This window comes from Heptranchias perlo, chromosome 27 (genome assembly GCF_035084215.1).
Source record: "Heptranchias perlo isolate sHepPer1 chromosome 27, sHepPer1.hap1, whole genome shotgun sequence".
Classification (NCBI taxonomy): domain Eukaryota; kingdom Metazoa; phylum Chordata; class Chondrichthyes; order Hexanchiformes; family Hexanchidae; genus Heptranchias; species Heptranchias perlo.
In genome coordinates this window covers 37,306,501-37,330,139 of record NC_090351.1, presented here as the reverse complement: position 1 = coordinate 37,330,139, position 23,639 = coordinate 37,306,501, and the positions used below count along the sequence as shown (strand labels likewise).

Genomic DNA, 23,639 nt, shown 5'->3' with positions numbered 1-23,639 from the left:
TTTTATATTTGATGTGGAGATGCCGGTGATGGACTGGGGTTGACAATTGTAAACAATTTTACAACACCAAGTTATAGTCCAGCAATTTCAATAGTAAGCTTGTGAATTTAAAATAAAATTGCTGGACTATAACTTGGTGTTGTAAAATTGTTTACAATTTTATATTTGAAGCTGAATTTCCACCTTGCTGTCAAACACCTCTTCCCAAACCCAAGTACCAGTTTTAAAAACAGTCACTCACTCACACACAAAGGTATACACGGCTCCAAGAAGTTGTGCTTCCATTACTAACGTCCTCGAGGGAAGGAAACCTGCCATCCTTACCCGGTCTGGGCCTATAGGTGACTCCAGTCCTACGCCAACATAGTTGACTCTCAACTGCCCTCGGAAGTAGGCCACTCTGTTGTTTCAGGGCAACTAGAGATGGGCAATAAATGCTGCCCATTCCACTGATGCCCACATTCTGAGAATTAAATGTTAAAAATTACCCTACCCAGAAGATATCGAGGAACGTTTTTGTGAAGAAGTGTTGCCTGACATATCGCCTCGTTTGTAAGTGTTCTGTCGTGGTTTGGGGTGGTCAAGGTAAAGGCAGGCCCTACCCCTTTTCCAACAATTATCTCCCCCACTCCTAAAGGCACCAGCAGACCTCTGATTCCTCACCCAACTGGCCATACTTCAACGTATGAGCTCAACACCAAATATCTGCAGGCTATTCAACTATGGAAGGCAGCACAGCACCCAAGGTCCACACATGAGCTTCACTGCCTTGTGTTTTGAATAAGCAAACCTTCATGGGGAAGTCGTGAAATCCTATTTGCATGCTCTTAGGAGCAACGGTGACCCAATAACTAAAAGACCGCCCTCACGCACAGGAGCACAAACAAATAAAGCTTCCTAACCAATCCCTTCTAGATCATGAGACAGTGTAGCAAGCGAGAAAATGGGCTTTTGGTGTCCAATTCACCTCTTAAATTTCTGGACAATCCTCTTCAAAAACAAATCAGAACCGTACAGCACAGGAGGCCATTCAGCCCATCGTGCCTCTGCCAGCTCTTTGAAGGAGCTATCCAATTAGTCCCACTCCCCCTCTTCTTCTCCTATAGCCCCGCAATTTTTTCCTTTTTAAGTATATATCCCCTTCCCTTTTGAAAGTTACTCTTGAATCTGCTTCCTCTGCTCTTTCAGGCAGCGCATTCCAGATCATAACTCGCTGCGTTAATAAATGTGTCCACATCGCCCCACCTGGCTTTTTTGCCAATCATCTTCACTGTGGTTACTGACCTTGTTGCCAGTAAAAATTGTTTCTCCCTATCTACTCTATCAAAACCCCTCATAATTTTGAGCACCTGTATTAAATCTCCCTTTAACCTTCTTTGCTCCGAGGAGAACATTTCCAGCTTCTCCACTTAATTGAATTCACTCATCCCTAGTACCATTTTGGTACATCTCCTCTGCACCCTCTCCAAGGCCTCGTACGGCAATCGTATGACTTATCACGTCTGCCATAGCTGCTCTGGAGTGATAGGCAGAACCGAAAGGTGCATTGAGCTATTTATTTATTCAAAAATGCTCTTTCCTCAGTTGCACCACACTCCAAAATTTTTTTTAGAAAACCTGCACTGTTACAATTCAATGTGAATAATGTAATTCTTTTAATTGGATTGCTGACCCCACCAAAACCAACTTCTGCATAAAACCATAATCCAGGGTTGCTAAGCTGCATTCCATCGACTGCAAGGTGCTCTCCTACAGTTGAAGTGTGACTCTTTGTTTAGCACCTGTCCAGCCTCTTCTCCCCACCCCATTCTAAAAGCTCAGACTTCTTCCACCCGCCACTCCCTATGCTCAATTTCTCCCCCCCTCCCCGCATTAGCAGAACTCAGCCTTCCCCCACGCCCCACCTCTCCCAGAGCTCACCTCTTCCCCCACCCCTCCCCCAGAGCTCAGCCTCCCTCTTCCTCCCCCCACCCCTCGCTCTCTATGTTGGTAGGCGGACTTGAGAGTTTCAAAAGCTTGGCCACCATTACTTTATACCATCACACCTCTCCTTTGAAGTACAACCATTTGAAACTATCCAAATGCACCCAATTAAACACATCCTCCATTCCTCTACAATTGGATTACTGTTCATTCTCTGATCCAACACCAGTGGCCAATGTGAGCCATTTTACACACACACACACACACAGTTCCAAAACTACTCCACCATCCTATCTTCAAAAGACTCCTAAAAACCAATTTTAAATTCATACCCCTAGTCTTTCCATCTAAATTTCTTCACTTCCAGCTCAGTGTGCACCTCTCTACTTTGTGAAGCATGCTGAGAGGTTCTTTTACATGCCGAATGCTCTCTCTAAAAACAAAGTTATTCTTCTTGCCTTTATTACGTTAAAGGCGCTATATAAATGCAAGCTGTTGCTGGAACACCATGTTGTACTTAACAAGTTCACAGTTTTCAACTTTTTCCCCTTAATGCAAATCGTTGACACTTAATTAAAATTGCAAATGATCTAAAGTTATAATATAACCATATAAACAAATAAAGGAACTACCTTGAGAGTTGGATGCAAGTTGGGTCCAAAGATTGTATCAAAGAAAGACCCCGCCCACCGGAAGTGACAAGCCAACCGCCGCTGGCCTGCGAAGCGAGCGATAAACAAAGGGGATCGGCGGCCCCGCCCCCCTACCCTCCGCGCCTGCGCACTGCGTGATCGACAGGTCGCGGTAGGAGGCGGGACGAAAATATCTTCCACCCCCTCCGAACCATACGATTGGTCGGGTCCGCACGAACCTCGGCATTCGATTGGACGAAGTAGCTGTCAGTCAACGAGTGAGAGGGGCGGGGGGGCGGGTCGATGACGTTTCTGGAGCGAAGAGGCGGGCGGAAAAAAAAAAGTGAGAGAGCGAAAAAGAAGCTGAGATTGAGTCGGATCTTTTTAACCCGGCTTCGGCGAGGAGGGAAGAACAAAACACTAAATGTAAGTTCTAATTCCTTAAATAAAATATTTTCTTCTTCATTATTATTGATGTTTTGTGTTGATTTATGTTAGTGTAAATTCTGAGGTGATTTCTGATGGGTTTTTTTTTCTGTCCTTTCCCACCCCCTCCCTCAGTACTTTATAATTTTATTTTAAAAAAAAATTCCTCAGCATTTATTTTGTTCTTCTCCAGTCAAAAGTTTGTGTCGGCAAAAGAAGCTGAAATGAGGGACATTTGATGTGGCGCCGCTTCAGGGGACTCTTTTTAAAAGAAAAAAATATTAATTATACATTTAAATTAAAAATCGTTAGCCCCCCCCCCTCTTTTCTATCAATCTACAAGTTTCCTCTTTTAAATCTGCAGCTCATCCTCTTTTTTTAAAAAAAATCCATCTGTGATTTTGGTTCAACTTCCACACTTGGAAAGGATTCAAGCCTTATTTTGAGCAACAAAAAAAAGGTTCCCAAGTTAAAATAATTATGAGGACTGAGTGTGTTCTTTTGAGGAAAAAAAAAGACTGACCATTTCTGCTTAAATCTCTCCCCGAACTTGATTCCCCCCCCCCCCCCTTTTGTGAAGAGAATTTATGTAAGTGAGGCATTGCACCAAGTGAGGGAGGGTGAGTGAATCTGCACTGATTTTGCGACTGTCTTAAGGAGCCAAACACAGAGCAAACTGCAGCTGGAGTAAAAAGAAAAGTCCAGTGGTTATTTGGTAAATCTAGTGCTTGCACATTACTTAACAGGAAATAATGCATAGCCTAACCAAAAAAAAAAGCCCAAAGCATTAAATTTGAGGAAGACCATAGAAGTTCTCCCGGTGTCCTGGCCAATGTTCATCCATCACCATTAAGACAAATGAACAAACTGATCATTGGTCTTGCTTGCCCTTTGTGGGACCTTGCCCTGCACAAATTGGCTGCCGCGTTTACCTGCGTGATTTGGAGACTTGAGCACATAATCCAGGCTGACGCTCCCAGTACCGAGGGAGCGCTGCACTGTCGGAGTTGCCGTCTTTCGTTAAACCGAGGCCCCGTCAGTCCTCTCAGGTGGACGTAAAAGATCCCACAGCACTATTTTTGAAGAAGAGCAGGGGAGTTTCCCCTGGAGTCCTGGCCAATATTCATCCCTCAAACAACATAACTGGGGAAAAAAAAACAGATGATCTAGTCATCATCTCATCGCTGTTTGTAGGATCTTGCTGTGTGCAAATTGGCTGCTGCGTTTCCCACATTACAGCAGTGACTACACGATAAGAAAGCACTTAATTAGCTGTAACGTGCTTTAAGACACCCTGAAGTCGTGATAGATGCGAAATTAATGTAAGTTCTTACACTTTCAAAAGTACTTAATTGGATGTAAAGTGCTTTGGGACACCCTGAAGGCATGAAAAAGGGCAATGTAATTTTGAGTTCTTTCTGTTTTGAGAGCGGAAATACAAATGGTATTCTTCGTCTAGCAAAGCTCAAAGTTCCATATTTTTGTTTTAATAAAGAGGAAATAATACTTTTTTTTAAAAAAGAGGAATTTCAGAACAGTTTCATTTTGCTCGTGTGTTGCTGTTTCGGGGCAAAATTCCTATTTTGATGAAAATTGAAGTAAATAACAATTGCAATTTGGTGAAATAACATGTTTTAGTGCCATGTGTTGCAAATTCTTAAGAGGACCATTAATTTCAGAAAGAAAAAGGGTATTCTCTCGTTGAGGCATTTTGTTCACCAAATCTTTTATTTAAAAAAAAATCTTAATTTGTTTTTCTGATTTATAATTTAATTGGAGATTGGCTAATAATCTGAATTACTCTGACTATCATTTTTTAATTAATTTTTCATTGTCCTATATAAATCCTTAATCCTGAAGGTCTGATTGCATGTGAATTATTATATAGCAGTTATTTATTGATTTATTCCAAGTTCTGCTTTGCTGTCATTGTACTGTACAATAGTTGGCTGTAGATCACACTGATGCTATAACAAGCTCATGAATATACATTTGAAGTAAGATCCATTTTTGAGATTCTAACCAGCTGTAGCAATTTTGAAATCAGAGAATTATGATTAACATCCTTTTTGTTATATTTGAAGCATTTTTTGTCGTAATACTTTTGTTTAATCAGTGGGTACTAATTATAACGTTCAGTACTGTTAAATGAGATGGTGACTAAGCCAGAGAGTGTGAGGGTTTTGAATTAACCTATACTGTCAGTCATCCTGTGTTAATGACTGCCTCTCTAAACACTTCAGCACTCCAATAGCTAGTTTCAGTACCTCTTTCAGCTAATATTCTTAATGTTCATTTCGCTTTTGTTTTTAAAAAAAAACCCATTAAAGCAACAAATTACATAGAATTTTCCAGCATAGAAACAGGCCATTCGGCCCAAGTCTACGCCAGTATTTATGCTGCACACGAGCCTCCTCCCACCTTACTTCATCTCACCCTATCAACATATTCTTCTGTTCCTTTCTCCCTCATGTTTTTATCTAGCTTCCCTTTATGCATCCATGCTATTTGCCTCAACCAGTCCATGTGGCAGTAAGTTCCACAGTCTAACCACTCTCTGAGTAAAAGCAGAAAATGCTGGAAATACTCAGCAAGCCAGGCAGCATCTGTGGAGAAAGAAACAGAGTTAACGTTTCAGGTTGATAACCTTTCATCAGAAGTTATAGATTGAACAGTTTTTAAGCAAGTGCAGAGCCAGGCAAAGAGGGGAGGGGAAGAAAGAACGAAAGGGATGATGGTGCAAGGCACGGAGGATGGTAATGGGACAAGTAAAGAAACAAAAGATGGGTCTGGAGGAGCTGTAAATGGCAACAGCAGGACCATTACCAGCACCTACTGTCTGGATAAAAGGTGAGCAGTGGTTATGATCTGAAGTTATTGAAATCAATGTTGAGTCCAGAAGGTTGTAAAGTGACTAAACGAAAGATGAGGAGTTGTTCCTCGAGCTTCCATTGAGCTTCATTGGAACAGTGTAGGAGGCCGAGGTCAGAGTGGGATGGAGAATTAAAATGGAAAGTGACCGGAAGGTCAGGGTCATCCTTGCGGACTGAGCGGAGGTGTTGAGCAAAGCGATTACCCAATCTGCGTTTGGTGTCTCCAATGTAGAAGAGACCGCATCGTGAGCAACGAATACGGTATACTAAATTGAAAGAGGAAGGGAGGGGAAGATGTGTTTGGTGGTGGGTTTGCGCTGGAGGTGGCTGAAATGGCGGAGGATGATACGTTGAATGTGGAGGCTGGTAGGATGGACGGTGAGGACAAGGGGACCCTATCATGGTTCTGGGAGGGAGGGGAAGAGACGAGGGCAGATATATGGGAAATGGGACAGACACGGTCGAGGACCCTGTCAACTACAGTGGAGTGGAATCCTCAGTTGAGGAAAAAGGAAGACATATTGGAAGCACTGGTGTGGAAGGTGGCATCGTCAAAACAGATGAGACAAAGAAACTGGGAGAAGGGAATAGAGTCCTTACAGGAAGCGGGGTGGGAGGAAGTGTAATCAAGGTAGCTGTGGGAGCTCCCTGAGTAAAGAAGTTTCTATGGAATTCCTTATTGGATTTATTAGTGAGTATCGTATATTTATGGCCCCTAGTTTTGGTCTCATCCACAAGTGGAAACATCTTCTCTACATCTACCCTATCGAACCTCTTCGATGGAACAAAACAAAACAGTTGATTGTAATTCTTTGCTGTTGTTTGATCTTTATTTTAAAATGCTCCCCGGATCCTAACTCACGCCAAATCCGGATCTCCCATCACCCTATGGTCGCTGACCTACATTGGCTCCCGATCCGGCAATGCCTCGATTTTAAAAATGTTCATCCTTGTTTTCAAATCTCTTCATGGCCTCGCCCCTCCCTATCCCTGTAACCTCCTCCAGTCCTACAACCCTCCAAGATCTCTGTGCTCCTCCAGTTCTGGCCTCTTGCGCATCCCTGATTTAGATCACCCCGCCATTGAAGCCTTCAGCTGCCTAGGCCCTGAGCTCTGGACTTCCTTCCCTAAACCACTCCACCCCCCTTCCCCCTCTCTCCTCCTTTTAAGAAGCTTCTTAAAACCTACCTTTTTGACCAAGCTTTTGGTCACCTGTCCTAATACTTCCTTACGTGGCTCGGTGTCAAATTTTGTTTGATAACGCTCCTTCGAAGTGCTTGGGACGTTTTACTAGGTTAAAGGCATTCTATAAATGGCAAGTTGTTGTGAAGCTGAGACTTGCCTTTCATTTTTTTTTGAAAGGGGTATGTCTGTTTGTAGAAGTTGACATTTCATTTAGCCTGTAACATACATTTTCACTGCCAATGTCCTTGATGTGTTTTTCTTTGATCACCACGTAATCTAATATTGGTGCTGTGAATTGTTCACATAACGTTGCAAAACCTTGAATTTAGAATTTTACCTTGGCACATTTAAAGATTGTGGGTGCTACCATTTCCAAATCATTAAATTTTGTATAGTGGTATAATTAAACCCAAAAAAAGTCATAAGAAAAAGGAGAAGGAGTAGGCCATACGGCCCCTCGAGTCTGCTCTGCTATTCACATAGATCATGGCTGATTTTCAACCTCAACTCCACGTTTCTGCCCGACCCCCATACCCCTTGATTCCCTTATTGTCCAAAAATCTATCCATCTCTGCCTTGAATATACTCAACAATTCAGCATCCACAGCCCTCTGGGGTAGAGAATTCCAAAGATTCACAACCCTCTGAGTGAAGAAATTCCTCCTCATCTCAGTCTTAAATGGCTGACCCCTTATCCTGCGACTATGCCCTCTAGTTCTAGACTCTCCAGCCGGGGGAAACAACCTCTCAGCATCTACCCTGTCAAGCCCCCTCAGGATCTTGTGTTTCAATGAGATCACCTCTCATTCTTCTAAACTTGAGAAAGTATAGGCCCATTCTACTCAACCACTCCTCATAGGACAGACAACCCTCTCATCCCAGGAATTAATCTAGTAAACCTCCGTTGCACCATCTCTAAGGCAAGTCTATCCTTCCTTTAAATAAAGAGACCAAAACTGTACGCAGTACTCCAGGTGAGGTCTCACCAAAGCCCTGTACAATTGTAATAAGACTTCTTTACTCTTGTACTCCAACCCCCTTATAATAAAGGCCAACATGCCATTTGCTTTCCTAATTGCTTGCTGTATCTGCATGCTAACTTTGTGTGTTTCTTGTACCAGGACACTCAAGTCTCTCTGGACACCAACAATTAATAGTTTCTCGCCATTTAAAAAATAATCTGTTTTTCTATTCTTCCTACCAAAGTGAATAACTTCACAATTCCGTACATTATACTCCATCTGTCACCTTCTTGCCCACTCACTTAACCTGTCTATATCCCTTTGCAGACTCTGTGTCCTCCTTACTGCTTACTTTCCCACCTAGCTTTGTATCGTCAGCAAACTTGGATTCGTTACGCTCGGTCCCTTCATCCAAGTCATTAATATAGATTATAAGTAGCTGAGGCCCAAGCACCGACCCTTGCGGTACCCCACTAGTTACAGTCTGCCGACCTCAAAATGATCCGTTTATCCCTCTGTTTTCTGTCCTTTAACCAATCCTCTATCCATGCTAATATGTTACCTCCAACCCCATGAGCTCTTATCTTGCATAACAACCTTTTAAGTGGCATCTTATCGAATGCCTTTTGAAAATCCAAATATACTACATCCACTGGTTCCCCTTTTTCTACCCTGCTAGTTACATCCTCAAAAAACTCTAATAGATTTGTCAAACATTATTTCCCTTTCATAAAACCATGTTGACTCTGCCTGATCATATTATAATGTTCTTTCACTTCCTTAATAATGGATTGCAGCATTTTCCCGATGACTGATGTCAGGCTAACCGGCCTGTAGTTCCCTGTTTTCTCTTTCCTTCCTTTCTTGAATAGTGGGGTTACATTTGCCATCTTCCAATCCGCTGGGACGGTTCTAGAATCTAGGGAATTTTGGAAGATCATAACCAATGCATCCACTATTTCTGTAGCCACCTCTTTTGGAACCCTCAGATGTAGGTCATAAGGTCCAGGGGATTTATCGGCTTTTAGCCCCATTAGTTTCTCAAATACTTTTTCTCTATTGATATTTACTTTAAGTTCCTCACTCTCATCAGCCCCTTGGTTCCCCACTATTTCTGGTATGCTTTTTGTGCCTTCTACTGTGAAAACAGATACAAAATATTTGTTTAATGCATCTGCCATTTCCTGATTTGCCCATTGTTTTCCTCTTCATGGGTTACTCAAGAATAAACAATAATGAATGAAAGATTGTGGGTATATCATGGATTTATTGTCCCATAATTTGCAGGTAAAATAACAGCAAGTTTGTGGCGCCACCCCATATTAATGCATAAAAAACCTGCGAGGTGCCCCACACCAGCACATTCTGGGCTATTATATCAGTGATTTGTTTTACCATGCTACCAAGCTGAAAGCCAAAATGATCACTGGCCTGATTTTTAAAAACCCTGTTCATTATTGCCCAGTAATAAATGATTTTTCAACATCCAAATCTGGTGGGGCACAGCAATGATATATATATATATATATCTCGTGTATGGTTTTTATTTGGTTAGCTGGGAAATCTACCAGTCACTTTACTTGAGTATCCAAACCAAGCTGCTCAAAAAATGTAAATGGATAGAGCCTTTGTTTTCCTGATATGGAGTGACACTTTCTCTCTCTAGGGACTTCCCTAAGGTGCATGTTGGCCTCCCAATGCTCATGGAAGTATTGCTGGATTTGAACCAGTTACCTGTGCAGCTTATCAGCTGCTTGTTGAGCTAAGTTCACCCTACCTGTTGGACTCTTGAACTGACTCAATTAATTCTTAAAAATAGTATATTTAACAATGTCACAGTCTAACTCCTATTTACATTTTCAGCATCAATCCTAAAAATGAATGGAAAAAGAAATTAAATCTACTGAAAGGGAGTGTGGGTCCCTATTATTGATCAGCAGTAAGTTTGTAGTACCAAAAAGTTAGGTAGCTAAAAATATAATGCAGATCTATGGCAAATTATTAAAGCACAATGATTGAGGCTCCATCTACCCATGATTTATTTCATGATTTCTAAATTTAGTTCCTGCTGACTGACTTTTCAAGATGAAAGTTAAAATCTGTGGAGAGGAATTCCACTTTGCATAAAGACACAAGAAATATTAAGGCACTCCCCAGTTTGATGGTTCAAACTAATGTATTTTAAAACTAGATTTAAGCTTAACACTCACTAACAGGTTACTGAGTACAGAATTTATGAATGTATGAAATCCATGTAACTCACTCAGTTTTGTGAGTTACTTAGTCCCTCTCAGTCAAGGGACAAATTGTGTGTTCAGTAGCTTCTCTCTGAGTGTGCTTGTACGTAATGTACAACACATATTTCTCTGTCCATTACTCTACGATACATAGTCTCATACATTCCAGCATTTAGAAATGCAAGCACATTGTCATGCCTAAGGGTTTGGAGATTTTCCACAGTTCGATTTCCTCATTCCTTCATTTGCTAAAAAATCTTTTCACTGGGAACAAAACTGGTTTTTAAAACACCCTCTTCATTGCAAGTCTTGAAATTAGCTAGTGAGGAAATTTATATTAGTGTATCTGAAGTTTACTGGTTAGTGCTATTTAAAGGGGAGTATTGCTATGTGACTTTACAACCCGGTAGATTATTTTTCTTAATATAAATTTAAGAGCCAGCGATTGGTGAGTGGCTGTTTAACAGTTCATTTATACATTTTAGTGATCTTGTTTCAAAATTACAAGTCTGAATTCTTCTAGGTACTAGAACTACCAGAATGATTAGTTTTATATGGTGTTATAACAATCTAAGTACTGATATGAAAAAACTTGTTTAAATTCAAATCTTGTGCAGAAAAGTTCTTATTTTAAACAAATTTTGCAATATTAGGCAATTAGGATTTTGATTGAATATGCCTTAATTAACTTGTCACTTTCATGAAAATTTACTTGAAGCAGAAGAAGTTAAATCTGGAAAGAGATAAACTACTATATACTAGACAACGAACTGGTCTGTTCAGTAGGGAACAGCTGCATCAGGGTCACAAAAGATCAGATGTGGCAGGAAAGCAGAGAAAGGAACAATGATCTGAAATGAAGGGATTAAGCATGTTGTTGTTTGCAAGCTGAGCTGTTTTCAGCTCACCAACGCTGGAGAGTAATTTGTGTGCTGGCTAGTTAATGAGTTGCATTTTCCACCCTTTTTTAATATACTTCTAATTCTAATTCAGCCCACATGGGCAACATTATTTGGAGTAATAAGGTAATAAACATCTTAAGGGGGACTATACATTCCTTGTGCATTGAACTTACTTACAGTTTGTCTGGGAAGCATTCTTAACGATCGCTTTCGCTATAATTTGAAAACTTATCAATAATGAACACACTAAATGCACTTTCCATTACAGGAGTGCAGATGTGCAATTTCCCTCCTGCCAACTGGACACCTTAGTGTAAACAGCCTGATGTTCAGGAAACTGATAATGTCAAAGGCCTGAAAAATAGGAGTCAATGAATCTGCTGTTAAGGCAGCTTTTCTTTTTGCAAAATAAACATGGACAGCTGGTCCCTTGTATTTGTGGTTTATTAAACAATTATATCTCCACATTATATACTGTAGCCCAGCAGCACCACAGTGACTGGCACCTGATGAAAATATTTAGAACAGAGAGCAATGCAATTGAAGTTGTTCTCCAAAGATGGGAGCAATTTTTTAAGTGTAAAAGTGCTTTATGTTTCTCCCACTTGCTTTTTTGAAAAGGAGTCTCATGCACCATCCAATTGAGCTCTTTAAGATGATTAAAGAAATTGATAAGGTAGATAGAGAGAAACTATTTCCTTTGGTGGGAGAGTCTAGAACAAGGGGGCATAACCTTAAAATTAGGAGCTAGGCTGTTCAGGGATGATGTCAGGAAGCACTTCTTTGCACAAAGGGTAGTGGAAATCAGGAACTCTTCTCCTCTTTCCCCCCCCCCACAATCAAATTGAATGGCCAAATAGTCTCAAGATGCTGAATGGCCTATTCCTGTTCCTTTGTTGTCTCATGGCTAAGATTTGGAACATCATTGTGGAGGATCAAGGTTGTAAACCCATGTTCTATTATTTTAGGGCACTATGCCACCGCATTACCTTAGAAGCCTAGCAGTTAGTGCATTTTAGTTATAATAATAGAAAAGATAAAAATAAGTTTCTGCAAAGGCCAATTTCACCACACTTTGTTTGCACTACTGAGTTCTGCACTTCACCAGCAGGATTCCTGCTAATCGCAGAACCGAAACTCTAGGACTAAAAGTGGAAATCAGCAATGCAGGTACATGTTCTTGAAATTTAACTCTGCTGCTGAGCTTGAATAACTTTCCAATGAATGAAAGGATGTAGTGGTGCAAGGCTAACATTTTAATAAGTGGTATTCGTACATGGCAGACTATGCTGGGCAGAAGCTCTTGGGATTTTTGATGTTTTAACTAAAAGTGGGGAGAAGGTTAACAGACACCCTTCTGTGAATCAAATTTTTAGAATGATGGACTGCACAAAGGCAGTCCAGGAAAGCTTATGTATGTTCTGTCGACTTTATGATACCCTACTGGTTTTGTTTGATTTACGAATTTGAGCAGCGTTCTTCAAACAGTGAATTGAGGAAAGTACCCAATCTGTTTTTTAAAAAAAATGTTCAGTAAACAGGCACAAGTGGGGTGAATATATAATTTAGAAAACTACAGCTACCATAGGAGTACATTTAGCCACAAATGCCCCATCTTGATTCAATTCCACACTCTTTGCTAAAGAGTTCTCTAAAGATTCAACGATCATGCACAAGGATAAACTTGTTTTTTCAAGTTTTTAATTGAGCTAAATATGTAGAGAAGGGACGTTGTCTGCTTGATAGTGAATTGGGTTTGGATGTGATTTTCTTATTATAAAGTCTGGTGATAAATGGACTTCATACTTTTCACCTCCTGGACAAAGATATTTTCGATGGCAATAAGGTAGCTGGTTTTAAAGGAAATCTGATTTATCAGCAGCTATACTTTTCAGCCAAACATACAGAAGTATTATCAAAGATTCCTTCTGATCATCATCCACTGCTTCTGTTGGAAAGTGCTTGGGTTTAGACATTGGGTGAAAAAAAGATCGGGTGACCCAAGGGTCAAATAGTCTCCCAACACTCACTGCCTAAGCTTGTACAAAAAGGATAATCGCTTGAGCAAAGTGCCCAAAGATTCTGGCGTCCACAGAGCGGTGTCTGCATGAGTTGACACTTTTAGGAGAGATAAAGTTTTTTTTAAAAACACAAACGGCTTAACTACCAGATTTTTAGACTAGATTACATTGGTTATTTTACATTAATAAAAATATTAGTTAACCGGTCTTAAAACTATAGGCTAATGATTGTGGGGAAAAAAAAGGTAGTGTCACATTTAGAATGGTAGTAAAATCAAACACTGAGATGGTGGGGTGTTACCCTCAAGCATCTTGTAGCAAACAAGGTATAATGCTGGATGTGCTCCTTTTTAAGCAATTAAATTTTTGCCTTCAGAACAAAATTAGGTTATCCAAATTTATCACAGAAATCACACCCTGACTGCTACTGAGCTTTTGAAGGTTGTTGGAGAGACAGAATTGGCATTGAGTGCCTGCAAGGTCCACTGCTTACATCAGTGGCTGTCTTCCAGGAAGCATGACTGAGTGGTTTTCTAGAGGCTGTTCTATAGATATTAAAACTGGATTGTTACAATTTTTGGGCTGCATCAGATCTTACTCTTCTGCTCAACACAAAGGACCAGTCCTGTAAGTGAGCCCTCATTCTCTATGGGCCAAATGTAACCTTATACATGCAGTATTTGGCAATGTAGCATTGCACAGAGTTGAACAGAGCACCCTTGTTACTGTAATTTGCTTACTGGAAATGTCATAAGTGCTATCGTGTTCTTCTGTTCTTTGGACAGTGGAAGAAAAATCAGTCTCAGATTATGTGCCTTGAACTATAGCCTGTGAATTGATTATTTAGTAATAAACTAAATGATACCAAAAGGTGAACACAACCGATTTCACTCGATTACAGAGCGTTACTTAATTGAATCTATTACAAGACAAACATTTCGGAACTGGTAAATTTCAGAAGTAAAAAATAGAATTATCACGGCTCAAATTAAAGTCTTTATGAACTTATGTTCATGGATCTGACTGTAGTCAGTTTGATTCTAGGAATAAATATGCTGGTTTAAAGAATGTGCAGCTTCCAGACTGGGGTTCTTTTTTAAAAAAAAACAATGTTAACCTCAAATATTGTGAAGAGAAGAAAGGAAAAATAAACCATGGACAGAATATTCCAATTTTGTCACAGGGCATTCCTTCAAACAAATGACCTGGATTTAAGAATTGAAGGAACAATATCAAAATTTGCTGGTGACTCCAAATTAGGGTTGTGGTAAATTGTGATGAGTTGTGAAAGACTAGGAAATAGCCTTGGGGGCAGGTATAGTTCAATATAGAAAAATGTATCCTGATACATTTTGGAACTAAGAATAAGGAAAGTAAATGCACCTTAAGTGGTATGATTTTAAAATGGAGTTAAGGAGCAGGCCACAGATCGTTAAAGGCACAAAAAAAGCAAACTGTAACAATCCAGTTTTGTTTCCAGAGGCATGGAATTAAAAAAACAAGATGACAATATTGAACTTGTACAAGACCTTAGTTAGGCTGCAGTGGAACATTGTGTCTAGATTTGGGTACTCTATTATAAGACGGATATAAAAACAAGGGAAAGGGTGTAGCATAGATTCACTAGGATGTTATCAGGGATGGGTCATGGAGAGACTTGAGAAGTTTGGGCTATTTTCGCTAGAACGGGTTAAGGGATGATCTGATGGAGGTCTTCAAGATGTGAATGGTTATAGTAAGCTAAATAGTGATGGGTTTCTGCTGGTCAGTGAGCCTATAACAAGAAGGTACAAATTTAAAATAATAAAAGGGGAGAAAAAATGCTTTACACAGAAGGTGGCTAGAATGTAAATTTCTTTGCCAGCATTTTCAGAGGAGCAATCAGCTAGGATTTCTGCTCTTGATTACTATCCAGTGACCCCAACTGGAAACAACTTGCATTTCTATAGAGCTCCTCATGTACAGAGACATCTTGGCGCACTGCAGGGTGGAGGACAATAAATGGTTACCGAGTAGCAGGGAGAAAAGAATGGTTGGGATGATGACACCATAGTCAATGAACAGGGTCTTCAGCAGACTTTTATAAGTAGGAAGGGCTGTGACAAACGAAATGCAGATGGAGGGAGCATGGTGGCTAAAGGACCTGCCATCGTGGTTGAGCAAGGAATGAAAACTAGGCTGATGTCATAGGAGCAGAGGATGCGTACAGGGACATAATTGCTGGAGGAGATTGCAGAAGTAGGGAATGTTGAGTCTGTGGAGAGATTTGAAGTTGAAGACTAGTGTCTTAGTGTAGATTTCTGAGGCACAGGAGCCAGTGCAGCATGGCGACAACAGAACAGGTGGAGAAGTGGGATGGGAACAAAAATCATGGCATCTGGATGACTTGTAATTTCTATGTAGGATGTAACTGGGGAGACGACAATGGAGAGTGTTGGAAAAATCCATGAGGTGATTAAAGATGTGGATATAGTTTCAGAGATTGAGGAAGACAGTGTTTTGAACGTGAAGGATCCATCAAAATATTGGAGCCATCTTCACTGGGTCATCCTACCTGGGATATTATGCGTAGTACAGTATGTTTGTTAAACCATGCATCAGGTGAAATTGAAGGGGGGAGAATATTAGACTAATAACCATAACCAGTTGCTGAAATTTCTGTTTTTCAGAGCCAACATGAATCTGGAAAATCTCAGCAAGCCGGAATTGTTGATGTTCTTCAGTGTGCTTGAGGGAGAACTTGAAGCAAGAGATGTAGTGATTGAAGCATTGCAAGTAAGTGTAACAAATTTTACTTTTTACATTTTCCCACATAAGTAGGTGTCACAGATTTTGTTTTACTTCTCTCAAAACCATAATGTTAAGAGATTTGCAGTTTGTTGGAAGGCAAATATATTCATCCTAATTGCCATTAAATCCTAAATGTGAGAAATTGTTATGTAGAGCTGTGCTTGGGGTGATTCTGTGAGGTGTTAATCATTTAACTTTTTGTCAAGGGCCACAAACCTACCATAAAGCACCTTAATTTTAAAAAAAATTCTGCATTTGTTATTTCCCTATCCCAATATCCCATAGCTGACAGCCTAGATGGAGCTCAAGTCTGCTCTGAACTACAGGTGAGGAGTTGATTATCCACAAGTATCTAATACGAGGCCATGAAAAGACTCTGTTTCCCGTTATCCTCTTTCAGGCTGACTTGGCAAGGAAGTGTTAGAATCATAGAAAATTTATGGCATAGAAGGAGGCCATTCGGCCCATCGTGTCCGCTTGTGCTGAAAATGAGTGACCCAGCCTAATCTCACTTTCGAGGACTTGGTCCACAACCTTGTAGGTCACGGCACTTCAGGTGCACATCCAGGTACTTTTTAAATGAGTTGATGGTTTCTGCCTCTACCACCCCTTCAGGCAGTGAGTTCCAGACCCCGACCACCCTCTGGGTATGGGTGAAAACATTTTTCCTCAGTTCCCCTCTAATCCTTCTACCAATCACTTTAAATCTATGTCCCCTGATTTATTGAGTTCTCCGCCATGTGAAATAGGTCCTTCCTATCCACTCTATCTAGGCCCCTCATAATTTTGTACACCTCGATTTAAATCACCCCTCAGCGTCCTCTGTTCCAAGGAGAACAACCCCAACCTATTCAATCTTTCCTCATAGCTAAAATTCTCCAATCCTGGCAACATCCTCATAAATCTCCTCTGTACCCACTCTAGTGCAATTACATCCTTCCTGTAATGTGATGACCAGAATTGTACACAGTACTCAAGCTGTGGCCTAACCAGTGTTTTATACAGTTCCAGCATAACCTCCCTGCTGTTATATTCTATGCCTCGGCTAATAAAGGAAAGTATCGCATATGCCTTCTCAACCACCTTATCTACCTGTCCTGCTACCTTCAGGGCTCTGTGGAAATGCACTCCAAGGTCCGTCACTTTCTCTAAACTTTTCAGTATCCTTCCATTTATTGTGTATTCCCTTGCCTTGTTTGCCCTCCCCAAATGCATTACCTCAAACTTCTCTGGATTGAATTCCATTTGCCACTTTTCTGCCCACCTGACCAGTCCATTGATATCTTCCTGCAGTCTATAACTTCCTCCTCACTATCAACCATACAGCCAATTTTTGTATCATCTGCAAACTTCTTAATTATGCCCCCTACATTTAAGTCCAAATCATTAATATATATCACAAAAAGCAAGGGACCCAGTACAGAGCCCTATGGAACCCCACTGGAAACAGCCTTCAAATCATAAAAACACCTGTTGACCATCACCCTTTGCTTCCTGCCACTGAGCCAATTTTGGATCCAATTTGCCACTCTCCCTTGAACCCCATGGGCTTGTACTTTTTTGACCAGTCTGCAATGTGGGACTTTGTCAAAAGCCTTGATAAAATCCATGTAGACTACATCAAATGCACTACCCTCTTTGACCCTCCTTGTTACCTCCTTAAAAAATTCAATCAAGTTAGTCAGGCTTGACCTTCCCTTAACAAATCCATGCTGACTGTCCTTGATTACTCTGTGCCTTTCTAAATGACGGTTTATCCTGTCCCTCAGAATTGATTCCAATAATTTGCCCACCACCAACGTTAGACTGGCCTGTAATTACTCGGTCTATCCCTTACTCCTTTTTTAAACAATGGTACAACGTTAGCAGTCCTCCAATCCTCCGGCACCATGCCTGTATCCAGTGAGGATTGGAAAATGATGGTCACAGTCTCCGCTATTTCCTCCCTTCCTTCTTTTAACAGCCTGAGATACATTTCATCCGGCCCTGGTGATTTATCTACTTTCAAAGATGCTAATCCTCTTAATACTTCCTCTCTCATTAAGTTTATCCCATCCAATATTTCACACTCCTCCTTAACCATAATGCCTGCATTGTCCCTCTCTTTTGTGAAGACAAGTGCAAAGTATTCATTAAGAACCATACCAACATCTTCTACTCCACACATAGGTTACCTTTTTGGTCTTTAATAGGCCCTACTCTTTCTTTAGTTATCCTCTCGCTCTTATGTATTTATAAATACATTATCTACAAAAATTCTGTTCCCAGCAGTTTTCTTTGTTTAATGCAGAAATAAGTACTGAGGTACATAAGTAGGCAAATAGGAAATTCCATTCATAATATTTATTATGTGGCAATCCAGAGGAATTTTGGCCTCATTAAATTATATACATATTTCTGTAATGAGACTTGCTGCTACAGAGGCTAAGTTGTTGCTGAAAATCCTTATATTTCCAGTGATACAGAGATCTACTAGCTAGGTGTGGCATACTATTTGTTTTATAGCAATTTAGTTATGCAGAATGTTTTGTAACTAACCCAGCCAGTTGTCATTGGAAAGAAACCTTCAGGGTTTTGATGATTGCTGGCACCAAAAGCTGCTGTGTTATAAAGTAGATGCCTTCCGCAGGACATGTATACCTTACAAACCTTCCAATCTGTGGCTGCTTGATCGCAAGTGTTGCAGGTAAACTTCCTGACTGTACTGCTTCATTACTGGGTGTCTGAACTAATTACAGGTGACCTGATATACTCTCAGGAGAATTGTCCAGTTAAGACTTGGAGTTAAGGTTGCAGAACTACCTCAGGGAGCAAGACCAGCAGCTGACAACAATTAAATATTCTTCCTATGTATGGAGCACAGTGCAATGAGCATGCATTGGAATTTCATACCTATTGGTTCTTCCGACTAGTTACACTCCTGTCCTGACATTTTTTTGCTAAATTCTGCTGACCTGGAAGATGAGTGCTAATTTTGAGGCCTGCTTTTGTGTGATGTTTTTACAGTTTCTTTTCTTGTACATTGTACCGGGATTGTGGTTATGTAGATGCTCAAGGTGACAAAGGAGGTAAAGTAGGCCGTATGGATAATTAAAACATTGGTTTATTGTTCACACCTGGGTTCCATCTTTTGCACTGTATATTCTCTTCCAAACTAAAGCTGAAAACCACTGGACTGCAGGACTAGGACCTGGGAAAAGACGTTGCTCTGCTAAAGAAACAGAAACTTAGTGACTGTATTCTATATGCAGTCAGGATTTTATTGAAGGCAGTTTTTGAAAAGCCAGTGTGAGAAGCTTCCTATGTGAGGCAGCAGGGTGCAGCGAGCGTGTATTGAAATGTTTTCACCTATCCGAATCAGTTGCAGTCTTGCTTTCACTCATGCTGGTGTCGATCTAGTAGAGATTGTTGACTTCAAATACTATTCCTGTAAGAAATTGGCACAGTTTTGAGTCAACCTTTCTTGGGTCAGGGACTCACTAACAAAGATGTAGAAATCCAGAGCACCATTAAATTACTTTTTAAATCCCCACATTTCTTCTTTTGAAGGTGGTTACTCAATTGCTTGGACCTGTGGTCCAGAATATGTTTTAATTGGCTAATTTACTGTACAGTTCATAGCAATACAGATCCACATGTAATATTTATTAGATCAAGTTATAACACATTGCCCAGTTTAGAACCTAACCAGTTGGACTGTAGAAATTGTCAAAACATTTAGAGTGTAGTTATACTGCCATTTGTTCATTGCTGCAACTTGACTCCAGAAAATGGAATGTGTATAGAAAGCTCCTGCTTGGTCCAAGTACAACAAGAGGCACAGTGGGCCAAATTGACTACTCCTGTGCTGAATTTTCTGTAATCTGTACTGTGGCTGTCTTCCCTGTACACACATTAAAATGCCTATTCTTTTTTTTTATTCGTTCATGGGATGTGGGCGTCGCTGGCGAGGCCGGCATTTATTGCCCATCTCTAATTGCCCTTGAGAAGGTGGTGGTGAGCCGCCTTCTTGAACCGCTGCAGTCCGTGTGGTGACGGTTCTCCCACAGTGCTGTTAGGAAGGGAGTTCCAGGATTTTGACCCAGCGACAGTGAAGGAACGGCGATATATTTCCGAGTCAGGATGGTGTGTGACTTGGAGGGGAACGTGCAGGTGGTGTTGTTCCCATGTGCCTGCTGCTCTTGTCCTTCTAGGTGGTAGAGGTCGCGGGTTTGGGAGGTGCTGTCGAAGAAGCCTTGGCGAGTTGCTGCAGTGCATCCTGTGGATGGTACACACTGCAGCCATGGTGCGCCGGTGGTGAAGGGAGTGAATGTTCAGGGTGGTGGATGGGGTGCCAATCAAGCGGGCTGCTTTTTCTTGGATGGTGTCGAGCTTCTTGAGTGTTGTTGGAGCTGCACTCATCCAGGCAAGTGGAGAGTATTCCATCACACTCCTGACTTGTGCCTTGTAGATGGTGGAAAGGCTTTGGGGAGTCAGGAGGTGGTGAGCGAACCAACACGAGGGAAAAACTTACTTGACCTCGTCCTCACCAATCTACCTGTCGCAAATGCATCTGTCCATGACAGTATTGGTAGGAGTGACCACCGCACAGTCATCTCCATGGTGATGGTTTTAAAACTGCGAATGGATGGCAGACAGTAGCTAACAGAAGTTAATTGTCTTTAATGAAAACTACTTTTTTCTTAACTTAATATATTGCATATGCAGTGGTGTAGACTTAAGGCAAAGGGTGGCACAGGATGTTCCTGCATGTAGGTCCAAAGTGAAATAAGCATAGATCTTTGCTTTTTAAATTTGCTGTAATTCATCTTGCTGTGCAGTCATATTGTATGTTTCATGGTTTTTGGTACATAGTAGTCTCTGTTAAGAGCCAAAATGGGTCCACTTTTTGTGTGTTGTTCCAAACATTCATGACTGTACATATGTTTAATTAAAAGTGATGGTTAACTCACCATTGTTTGTAGAGTTGGGTCAAAGTGAGATTCCTGGTGTAGGTTATTATAATTCTCTTTAAACATGAGCTATTATGGGAGAGGGTAGTGTCTGGACCACCTGTAGTAACACCCCAAATAGTTTGGCCTGTTCAAATGTAAACTGGCAGTATATCTATAAGACAGATGAGACCAGCTCGTAATGTTTACTAAAAGTACTTTAATTTTTTTAACTGGTCTCTAATTATTATAACATTTTCTCTGACAGATTAATACCTGTTTTATTAAAATTAACTAAAATATAAAGCTTTTTTAATAAACTGCATTTTTATTGCAAATATAACATTTCAAAGTAGACTTTTCTGATTTGATGATAGGGTCTGCTTCAAAGTTATCAAAGCTTTAAAGCTTTTTCCCTTTGTTTACTAAAATGTGATGAAAGATTGCATCATTTACATAGGACATGAGGCTCTTCAAGTTCTCACTCTCCCCAAAATGAAGATAATCCCCCTTTCAAAGAGAATGAGGTGAGAAATCAATATACAAAATTCACTGACCTTTCCTGACATGTAAGTTCAGAAATGTCCCGAGAGCACGCATTAAATAATACCACCAGCAAATATAGATTGGTCCCTGGGAGAGGTTTCCTGTGCAGGAAGTCTGGCAACCACCACTCTCTATCTCTTATAGCCAACTGAATTTCTGTTTCCGCTTTGTGTCTTATGTTTGCTCCCATATGAGTTAGGACAAGATATGCATTCCTCTTAAACTCCACATCTCTGAGGAAAAGGCGTTAGGGGTGTGAGCATGCATTCTCTGAGGTCCACATCGGATCTTGGATGATCCGCAATTTCCTTTGAGAAGATCAAAGCCGCCATCATCTTCAGCCCCTGCCACAAACTCTATACCCTAGCCATCGTTTCCATCTTCCTTCCTGGCCATTGCCTCAGGCTGAACCAGGCTATCCGTATCTTTGGTGTCCTATTCCGAGCTGAGCTCCTGACCCAGTATCCTCTCTGTCCACCTCCATAACATCACTTGCCTCTGCCCCTATATTAGTCCATCTGCTGATGAAACCTTCATCCATGCCCTTGTTCTCTCCAGATAGAACTATTCCAGGTGCTCTTTTGGCTGACCTTTCATCCACCCTCCATAAACTTCAATTCATCCAAAACTCTGCTGCCCGTATCCTTTTTGACATCAAGTCCTGCTTACCCATCGCCCCTGTCCTGGCTGACCTACGTTGGCTACTGATTCCCCAGCACCTCCAATTTAAAAAGTCTCAACGTGTGTAATTCCCCTTTATGGCCTCACCCATCCCTATCTCTATAACCTCTTCCAGCCCTGCAGCTCTCCGTTCCTCTGTTTCTGGTCTTTTGTGCATTACCACCCCATATCCCACCATGGGTGGCTGTACCTTTAACTGCCTAGGCACCACTCTCTGAAATTCCCTGCCTAAGCTCCTCCACCTCTTTGTCTCCCTCTTCTTTTGTAAGGTCCTCCTTTTAAAATCTACCTCGCTGACCAAGTTTTTGGTCAGCCCTCCTTTATTTATTTCATTTATTGTCCATTTATTTCTAATTACACTTCTGTGAAACACCTAAGGTAATTTTTTTTACAGGTGTTATGTAAATGCTTCTTGATATGCTGATGTCCTCCACTTGCAAATAATATAACTGTTTATGTTAACGCATCATCTTGCAACAGCTGTGATAAAATAACTTGTATTCCTTTAACAGCAAATGCTTACAGACTTACTGGCATTTGAGGTAAATACTAAGCTATTCATTTTAAATTCATTTACCCTCAGTGGTCTACAGAGTTTATGAAGCATTAGAAGTTAACCTTTTTGCAGCGTCCAATTTTACTTACTAGCATTTGAGGAAAGTACCAAGCTATTCATTTTAAATTCATTTATCCTCGGTTCCACTCAGATTATATGTAGCATTAGAAACTAACCTTTAGGCAGCGTCCAATTTTCTGCTTCAGAAGAGCAGGTTTCTTGCTAAAGCTAAGTTTAATGAATCATGCAAATGCTTCTTTTCTGGATGTAGGCTAATTAACATACAGGTGTAGGAAAAATGCAACCTTCAGTTTTAACCTATTACCAACATTGCTCATTCATTTTATTGTTGCTGAAATATTAGAGTTCTTACAGTCTTCTATTGCTTCGCTCTCCTCCTGCACTATCCACTCTGCTGTAGTGAACCATAGGGCAGGTAGCTGACCTATTCTCAAACAGGCATTAATGCTATGTTTCCAATTAGCTCCTAGAAGGTGTGCAAGAGGGGCCTGGGTCTGCAGTTCTCCAGTATTGGTTTCTTGATGACCTTTACACTTTGTGGGGTGAAAACACTAAAGGTGACACAATGCGCTGTTACGGGTTTGGATTTAAGATTATTCTATAGCGAATTTCTGGTGTTGACGACATAAAAACATAAGAAATAGGAGCAGGAGTAGGCTATACGGCCCCTCGAGCCTGCTCCGCCGTTCAATCAGATCATGGCTGATTTTCAACCTCAACTCCACTTTCCTGCTCAATCCCCATATCCATTGGTTCCCCTAGAGTCCAAAAATTTATCTATCTCAGCCTTGAACATACTCGACGACTCAGCATCCACAGCTCTCTGGGGTAGACAATTCCAAAGATTCTCAACCCCCTGAGTGAAGAAATGCCTCCTCATCTCAGTCTTAAATGGCTGACCCCTTATCCTGCGACTATGCCCTCTAGTTCTAGACTCTCCAGTGATGGGAAAC

General features: G+C 40.9%; 1 protein-coding gene across 2 annotated transcripts in view; it reads left to right on the top strand.

Moving 5' to 3' along the window:
* Positions 1 to 2,895: 2,895 nt before the first annotated feature.
* The window catches only part of cttnbp2nlb (CTTNBP2 N-terminal like b), an 81,917-nt gene continuing 61,173 nt past the window's right edge, over positions 2,896 to 23,639 (top strand). For both annotated transcript variants that reach the window (XR_010968404.1, XM_068007676.1), the window contains exons 1-2: positions 2,896 to 2,981; positions 15,831 to 15,936. Coding sequence is in view for 1 of the 2 variants with exons in the window: in XM_068007676.1 (XP_067863777.1) it covers positions 15,838 to 15,936 (99 nt within the window). In the remaining variant the exon portion in view is untranslated. The remainder of the gene's footprint in view (positions 2,982 to 15,830; positions 15,937 to 23,639) is intronic.